The sequence below is a fragment of the Clytia hemisphaerica genome, unplaced genomic scaffold, assembly GCF_902728285.1.
Source record: "Clytia hemisphaerica strain Z4C2 unplaced genomic scaffold, Clytia hemisphaerica genome assembly, whole genome shotgun sequence".
NCBI lineage: Eukaryota > Metazoa > Cnidaria > Hydrozoa > Leptothecata > Clytiidae > Clytia > Clytia hemisphaerica.
The window spans coordinates 209,717-219,062 of NW_027103344.1; the positions used below are offsets into that span (position 1 = coordinate 209,717).

The window sequence follows — 9,346 nt, forward strand, 5'->3', positions numbered from 1 at the left end:
TGGAACTCACATATTGTGAATTTTTCTTGACAATCTTTTACAATTGGCCCTATCGGAACTGAACTTTATTGATTTTTTATATATTTCTGTTTCGACGATCCTACCAGTGTTTCATTCTAGTGCCAAGTTTTACCCATAAGTTTCCCATGGGTCATATAGTGTTTCGAAGTTTTACTAAATATACGATGTAATTTAAAATAGTTTGTGCGATTGCGAAGAGCAGTGATTGTACCTGCCAGGAAGGGTCCTTCGCATTTTAGAGTGTTTTTTAGCTGTTTTGAAATATATTGAACTGAATGTATCTTAGATACTTTGTCTTTGGAAATATTCCTTTTAAAAATGATTATGTAAAAATGGAAACTAGTGATATTAAACTATCATATCTGTAAACTTATTTACAATACAAAATTAACCGAGAGCAAAGTTGGGTTCGGTTCTTTAGTCTATCCGATTCAGTATTGCTCAGATAAACGTATTTGCACGGTGATCCTCTTTTATATGAAATATGCTATTTTAAAATTAATAATTAAAATATTACTATTTACCATGCACCGTCAAAAAAAGAATAAATGGCGGAAAAGCGATTTTCTTCACCATCGCCCTCCCCGCCCTCTAAGGTTGCAGCCTCTGCCACAGTGTTTATGTTCTTTGCTTTCTCAATGGCTTGTTGTAATTCCATTTCTTCGTCATAGTTAGTTATAATAATAATGGGTGCAAGGATCGGAATATGTCCATCTTCTGACGTCATAGTTCCTTTACGTGACGTTCTACTATCTTTACGCACGCTCATTGTACTGTCTTTACGTGTACTTGTGGACCCTAATCGTTTTCCCGTGCTACTGGTACGTGAAGAAAGTTCACCATTAAACGTATCACGTCTTTCGCTACGTTCTTCCGCGCGCAATGCTTCCGTGGCTTCTTCATCTGGGTCATGTCCTATTTCGTATTTGCCACGATTTCGTGAAACTTTGTAACATAAACAGTCTATGAATTTATTCCAACATAGTTTACTAGAGTCTGTTTGTGCTTTCATGCTGCCCAATGAAATTTTACGACGCCGGTTGTTTAAACGTCTACGTCGCTTCAACGGATGTTCTTTGCGTCGGAAAAAGCTTTCGAATGCTACACGGTATGATTTATTCATTCCGGCGTAGATCCACGGATTAACGGCAGCGTTTATATAGATCAATATTTCGAAGAAACGTATAGTCTCTGAGACGTCTTCGAACATGAAAGACACAATATGATGCGGTAACAAACACACTGCAAACGCAGTGACCAGGAATGAAAACATACGTAATGTCTTTAATGTTTGTTTGACACGTTTCAAAGCAAATACTGTCAACGCATCTTTACCGTCCGTTCCTGTCACCAGATTTTGAAAACTGCTGTGTAAACGCTGCATTGAACCAACGAAAGATTTTCTTTTCGAAAGATTCGTTTCTTGTGGTCTCAAAGCGTTCGAATCTTCCTTTTCACAATCCTCACTGCCATACGACGATAATTTTGCGTCTAACGTTATAGATTTCCGACAAGTCGAATGTCGTTTTTTTGCAGCTTCTGCTGTCTCCGGATCGCAGATTGAATCGAGCGAAAAAGAGCGTCTCATAGATGTACGATGAAAAGATTGTCGCTTAACAATACCACTCAAATGATTTGAACTTCCGCTCAAAAAGTCATGAATCTCATTGGACAAGAATTCTGATGAAACAGGTCGAATTCTGATTGGATTGTCATCTGTTAAACTTACAAGATCACCATCAGAATGACTTCGCTCTTTGATCAGATTGGTAGACTGTTTTCGATTATTCTTAGCGAGTTTGATAGTTGTTTTGTTCTTTTTTCGTATTCTGTACCAACAAATGGAGTATAGGATGACCATAACGAGCAACGGAATGGCGTATTGGAAAAGAAATACGAGTGAAGCATAAGCGATGTTTTTCGGGCGATCCCAAGCACGAACACAATGTGAATTGTCTTGTTTGTATTCGATAACGGATAATGGTGCTGCACTCACGATGGCTAAAATATCGATCACGGCAATGATGAAGTATGTCTTTTCTGCTGTTAACAGTAACTTGAATCGACGTGAATTCACAATAACGTTACACCTTTCTACTGCAATGGCCACCAGGCTAGATACGGTAATAGTTAAGCCTGCAATCACAAACGGGTTGATAACTTTGCAGGTTGAGGTTCCAAACGAGTCTATCAGCCTATGCTCGCCTATCACGAAGACTGGAATACCAAGAACCAACATGAAAATGTCACAAACACATAAATTGCATATCAAAATGTTTGTCGCTCCTTGAAGCGTCAGATATTGTTTTGTCGCCTTGACAACGAGAATATTACCAAATACACCAAGGATAAAAATGAAGCTGTAAAGTCCAGCCTTTATGGCTGTCATTGTTTGATCATTCATAATGCTTTCGGTTGAAGTCTCTGTCGAGTTCATTTCGTAAAATTTATCGCATTGAGTTCTGTTAGTCTTTTTGACTGTCCGAGGTTTGACGCTATGCAAACAATAGTGAAGTTGTCTCTCGTCGATTTCTTTCCACACAATAATCAGATCAAATCAAAAATCAATTTTTATGAGTCATTTCAAAACATTGGTTGATCGATTTGTTTTCCAACATTGTACAAACATTCAAACCCCTCTTGATGACATCCTTTGTCAATTTTGTTTGAATTGTGTCAGCCTATAGATTGGTTTGATTACTCTTGTATACCTCCTAAAACGAAACGTGATCAAAAGCTATTTATTCTGTACAAATAAATGAAATTTGATGTTTGTACACTACTCTTGCTAGATTAGTGCGAGAGTCCATTTGCAGAGTAAATATTGTTGAGATGAGGGCAATTGCCCATCAAGAAACTTAGCATAAGTTTGTTTCTTCCCAAAACTGAAACATTTCGTTGATGTTTATATAATAAGACAGGATGCATATGCATCCAGACCACTCGATGGTTCCTTCGTAATTGCGAAGGATTCCCCTGGCGTTTATTTTGGTAAAAGTTAGATTTGTAACTATCATCAATAAAAGGTATTAGATCTCAGATGTTTCACAAAATATTTGCCACAGTATTTTATGAGGATAGGGTCTTATTGAGTTTGGAAAGATTTTTATTCAACTACAGATTTAAATCACGATCGATTCACGTTACAAACTCTATCATCCTTGGTAAAAAGGCGTGTATATCACTGGCAGTCTAGCGTTTTGACAAACATGAAAGCCACCCATACGGAACCTTGTAATCCAAACTAAAAAATAATGAACGGTAGTCCACGTTATCAAACTGTGGTGACCTTGTTAATATCCTTACATCTCCCGTTAACCCATTGTTGAATGAGATGTCAGCAATAGGCCCTTCAATTTTTGAGTTCACGAATTTGAAATTCATAATTACTTTATTGAATTTTGCTTGTACTTAATATTGAAAGGTTTTATGATATGTTTGTGATTCAAACAGACTGTGTGATTTTTCAGGTTTGCATGGTAATCTATCACGCAAAGGTGAAAAGAAGTCATGCTTTGTGAGTCATAAACCTCGATGCTTGAAGTTTTACACGACAGCCCTGTCTCACGAAGCGATGAGGTTTGAATGAAACAAATACCACGTATGTCATAAAATGTAGAATACCTAATATTATTTGAAAACATTTTTCTAAATGATTTGCTTATAAAATGAAAAAGTATCGACCCTGTCCACTGAACATTGCGTCGCCTTTCTAACCCTAAGGACTAGCTAACCCTTTAAGTAAGAATTAACTTCCTGTATCTACCATATTTTGATTAACAATTAACGATCTAAACATTTGTTGACCCATATTGCTCTCTTTTCTCGAAACAAAAATGAGACAAAATAAAGGTCATTTCAATATTTGCTTTAAATAAAATTAAAGCATTAAAAACTTTCAAGTTGTTACAAAAATTTGTACTTTTCATAAAGACAGGTAGTTTACCAATATTTATGTCTGATGACAAAAACTGTCACGTTAATAGACCTTATCGAAGTTTTTGATTTTTCTAAAACAGCGATGAATTGTGGGATTGTTTCGGGGGTATTACAATAGAATTCCCTCGAGGAATTCCTAAGAAATTTCTATTGTAATACCCCCAAAACAATCCCACAATGCATCGCTTTTTTAGAAAAATCAAAAACTCCGATAAGATCTATTATGATGAGCAAAATGTTTTTGTTGCAATTTATGCTGAAATACCTTGGGTGATTTCATAAGATACTTTCACTTTTTAAACCCGGCCACAAAAAAAGGAACTACACTTTCATTCCCATGGGGAGAGACATTATGATTTTAAGAATCCCCAATTGATTTATGGGGGACATTTATGAGCTGAAATCTTCCTGTTAAACAAATAGACAATTCTCATTTCTATTTAAATTCCCGGGGGCACTAGGTTTATAAAATAACGGGGGTGGGACCCGGTTTTCGACCCTTGGACCCTTAGACCCTCAAAGGAAGAAAAATTGAAGAGTTTTGTGAATTTTACGACCCTCATTGGGACTAATTTGACCAAATTTTGATGCTCTCAGGAGCAAAAAATTGAAATTTTTCTACTTTTCCGACCTTCAATGGGGCTGAGATTTGATTTTCTGATTTTTCCAACCCTTACAGTGGCTGCAAGATTCCAAAAAGGCACCCCTAAGGGCGGCACATGCCCGTACCTTCATTTGCCTAAGTACCCCCCCCCGGTTAAATTCCTTATTTCATTTGGCTAAAATATTCTCACCGGGTCACTGGGGAAGGGTTGTCACCGTTTTATCTAATTCTTCGTACAGAATGAAAAAAAAACACCGAAGGCTCAATTAAACAGAGTTTCAAGCTATGGAGCCCTTAAGCACAGCCTTCAAAGTCATTTCCTTCCCAATTGATATTTTGCCATCGATGAAAAATGCAGAACAGCATAATAAGTACAAGAAGACTAAACAAAGTTTCATCAACTTACAAACATACCAAAACCGCAAAGGTTATTGACAAGAGAGCCTTTCAAAGTTTGAGCCTTCAAAAGCTCAAAACAGGGAGTCAAGCATAAAAAGTTGAGAAGGCTTAAATCCAAATATTGACTTTACATCATTCAACATTCCTCTATAATATCTGGCTTGTTGTCTTTTCAATTTTTTCTTATCCCTAACGAAACAAAGTAGACCCGTTTTCTTTGTGAGTTCTAAATCATGTTTATTAGTTTCCAAACTTACAAAGGGAGAAGTTACATTACGTAAAAATTGAAGTCTGGATACTACTTTGGTCTCGTCTTTCTTTTTTGAATTAACGGATGAGTTTAAATTTATATTGAACTTTCAAATGATCAATAGGATCAATTATCGAAAAAGTCTTTTGACCCAGATTTCTTCCGTCTACTGGTCATCAAAATAGTTTTACTCAAGTTATTCATCGACATTGTAATTTACTCATCGAGAACCAATCTAGAAACAAGAAGTGAGAAAAAGAGGAAGTTTACCTAGACACAGGCCCACCAAATCGCCTTAGTTTCAAAGTAAAAACATTATGTCTCTAAAGTGACCTTGTTTTGCACTAGAGATAGCTTGAACAGAGGGTGGCTCAAGCAAACAAATACAGGATGGGATGGAAGAAAATTAAGTCTTGACCATAAAGTTTGAACAACCAATAATATGTGCGGAAAACTTTATCATTTTTTTAACCGTTCAGAGGCCCAGTTGTGCTAAACTTAGATTCAAAAGAAAACATTCACATAATATAATCTATTGGCTACCGCTCAACAATCAAAGCACTTTCTGAGCATTGATTGCTGAGTCTGGCTCAATTACAACTCCCCTGTATCAGTGCCCCGGTGGTACTTTTTCCCACAAGTGGGTGGATGAAAATTCCTATCAAAATCCTAATGGGAATAGAAATTCTGTTGTTTTCAGCTCAAAAGATCCATAATGGTTTTGGAGCGTGCAGGAGCGTGCGCAATTTTTCCCATTTAATTTTCAAAGGGGATGAAATCAAAGTTAATTTTCTAGTAGGTCTGAAATTTTAGGAGACCCACCGAGTCTGTGACTCAGAAGTATGATGCTTTTGATATCAAACCAATCTGACTGATTCGATGATTCGATTGTACAGTATATGGCCCCCAAAACGGAGACGGCCCCCAAAACGGAGGTTTTCATTAAAATGAAGATTCTGACTTGTAGATTTATCAGAATTAAACGATTTTTGTTTATTTTGAAAGAATGATGGTTATACTTAAAAATGAGCATGTTTTTGCTGGTTTGAGACAGATTCAAAATAACATATTTGCGTCTAAAGGAAATAATTTAACACCAAAATTAGATAAAAATTGCATATAACTCACTCTAGCTCCTTGGATATTGAAAATAAGTTATGAAAACGGGGTATAGGATACTTTCTACACCTAATTCCGTTCAGAAAATGCAAATACATCTGTGACTTTAGAGGCTGGGTAAAAGATATAGCATCTTGAAGGTCAACCAGTATTTTGGAGCCCTAGAATCAGCATTGACAAAACCGAAAATTCTAAATATGAGATAAAGCAAAAAATCTTGAAATTCTATTCCAATCACTTTGAGTTAATAGTTCATAACAAAAAATTAACATTATATATAAAAATTTTCGCTGAATCAGCAAAAACGGCAAATTCAGTAATTTTTTTGCAAAATATAGGACAAAAATATCTTTAAAGTCTAATATTTTCAGTTTCAGTTAAGCTTTTTTTCTAAAATTTTCACAGCTTATTCCATACATTAATAGAACTATTTTCAAAAGAGATTTGTTTTCAAAAACTTGATTAAGACGTTGTTAAATCAAATTGTCATTTTGAAAATTTCTAAATTTTCAGTTTGGACTTTGCAATATCGAAAATCTTGAAATATTTCATAAAAATCATAAATTTTACATCCATCGGGTCGTGAATTTAAGGGAAAACACAAATATGTTCATAGTTTTTCCCCCTATTACCAATGGGCTTAATAATTTGATTTTAACTCCACCTCCGTTTTGGGGGCCCCAAACCTGCATTTTGACAACCAAGGGTATACTGTAAAAATTTTATCAAATAAATTTATGCCCAAAACCCTCTAAATCATATTTCAAAACTCTGGTCAAGATTTTGTATTCATATCTTAAAGATATCTCGAGAAATCGCTAAAATTTCAAACCTCCGTTTTGGGGGCCATTAGAAAAAAGCTACCTATCTTTAAGCGATTGAAAAATATTGTTGAAATTGAAAATTTTGAAAAAGAACTTCCAGGAAATAAAGTAGAGATGTTAAAGGTTTTCATGCAGCAAAAATTTTTGTAAAATCTCTTTTCCTCTAGATTTGAGAGAAATTTCAAATTTGATCGCCGTTTTGGGGGCCACATACTGTAAGTACAATCTCAAAATCTCAAAATTACGTGGACATTCATATTATTTATATAGTTTCTCTAAAAAAGTCATTCACGCTTTTTTAAACAGACAATTTTGTAAGAATATGGAAATATGCAACACATTATCACACATAATTCTACAGAATACGTAGATGGTGTAAATTTAAAATTTCTACAGATGTCTGTAGATTTACGGGTAGAATTATTATTCTACAAAATATGTAGATTTATATTTCTACAGATGGCGTATTACCGGATAAGTAGCGATCTAGACAGTTAGCCTAACTCGTCAGTTAGACTGTTTGCTCGTCACTACAAAAGTTCTTGGGTCAGGGGTTTGGAGCTCGAGTCTCGAGCGCGCACAAAGTGAAATCGTTCTAGAATATCTACAAAATCAGTTGAATTCTACATTCTACATTATATGTCGATATTAAAGAGTGCCGTAATTCTACAGACGTCCGTAGAATTAAGATAATTTATACATCTACTTATTTTGTAGATTTTCTTGTGAGACTGGCCTGAAATATGAGACACAATTTTGGCGCAAGCCTAAGAACAAAATTGAGCTCAGTTTTCAAATATTTAAGAATGAAAATGCTCATATTGGAGTCATATTTAGCCCTTTTTTAAAGTCAATAAGCGAATAAAGTAAGCATCTTAAGAACATCTGATCCTAAAGAAAAAATAAAAACAACCGTGCTACGACAAAAATTTACCTAGTTCTTCAAAAGGTCTGTACAGTATATGGCCCCCAAAACGGAGACGGCCCCCAAAACGGAGGTTTTCATTAAAATGAAGATTCTGACTTGTAGATCTATCAGAATTAAACGAATTTTGTTTATTTTGAAAGAATGACGGTTATACTTAAAAATGAGCATGTTTTTGCTGGTTTGAGACAGATTCAAAACAACATATTTGCGTCTAAAGGAAATATTTTAACACCAAAATTAGATAAAAATTGCATATAACTCACTCTAGCTCCTTGGATATTGAAAATAAGTTATGAAAACGGGGTATAGGAAACTTTCTACACCTAATGCCGTTCAGAAAATGCAAATACATCTGTGAATTTAGAGGCTGGGTAAAAGATATAGCATCTTGAAGGACAACCAGTATTTTGGAGCCCTAGAATCAGCATTGACAAAACCGAAAATTCTAAATGCGAGAAAAAGCAAAAAATCTTGAAATTCTATTCCTATCACCTTGAGTTAATAGTTTATAACAATAAATTAACATTATATATAAAATTTTTCGCTGAGTCAGCAAATACGGCAAATTCTGTCATTTTTTTCCAAAATGTAGGAGAAAAATATCTTTAAAGCTTAATATTTTCAGTTTCAGTTAAGCTTTTTTTCTAAAATTTTCACAGCTTATTCTTCCATACATGAATGGAACTATTTTCAAAAGAGATTTGTTTTCAAAAACTTGATTAAAGACGTTGTTAAATCAAAATTGTCATTTTGAAAATTTCTAAATTTTCAGTTTGGACTTTGCAATATCGAAAATCTTGAAATATTTCATAAAAATCATAAATTTTACATCCATCAGGTCGTAAATTTAAGGAAAAACACAAATACGTTCATAGTTTTTCCCCCTATTACCACTGGGCTTAAAAATTTGATTTTAACTACACCTCCGTTTTGGGGGCCCTAAACCTGCATTTTGACGACCAGGGGTATACTGTAAAAATTTTATCAAATAAATTTATGCCCAAAACCCTCTAAATCATATTTCAAATCTATGGTCAAAATTTTGTATTCATATCTTAAAGATATCTCGAGAAATCGCTAAAATTTCAAACCTCCGTTTTGGGGGCCATTAGAAAAAAGCTACCTATCTTTAAGCGATTGAAAAATATTGTTGAAATTGAAAATTTTGAAAAAGAACTTCCAGGAAATAAAGTAGACATGTTAAAGGTTTTCATGCAGCAAAATTTTTTTGTAAAATCTCTTTTCCTCTAGATTTGAGAGAA

At 34.6% G+C, this 9,346-nt stretch overlaps 1 protein-coding gene across 1 annotated transcript; it reads right to left on the minus strand.

The window, feature by feature from the left end:
* Positions 1–299: 299 nt before the first annotated feature.
* LOC136819072 (D(2) dopamine receptor-like) lies at positions 300–2,731 on the minus strand. Its single transcript, XM_067075242.1, has one exon. It carries the CDS (start codon positions 2,456–2,458, stop codon positions 542–544), a length of 1,917 nt encoding a protein of 638 aa, XP_066931343.1. The 5' UTR covers positions 2,459–2,731; the 3' UTR covers positions 300–541.
* Positions 2,732–9,346: the final 6,615 nt, after the last annotated feature.

Coding starts and splice junctions, on each gene's coding strand:
- LOC136819072 (XM_067075242.1), bottom strand. CDS start 2,458: ATGAACTCGACAGAGACTTCAACCGAAAGCATTATGAATGATCAAACA.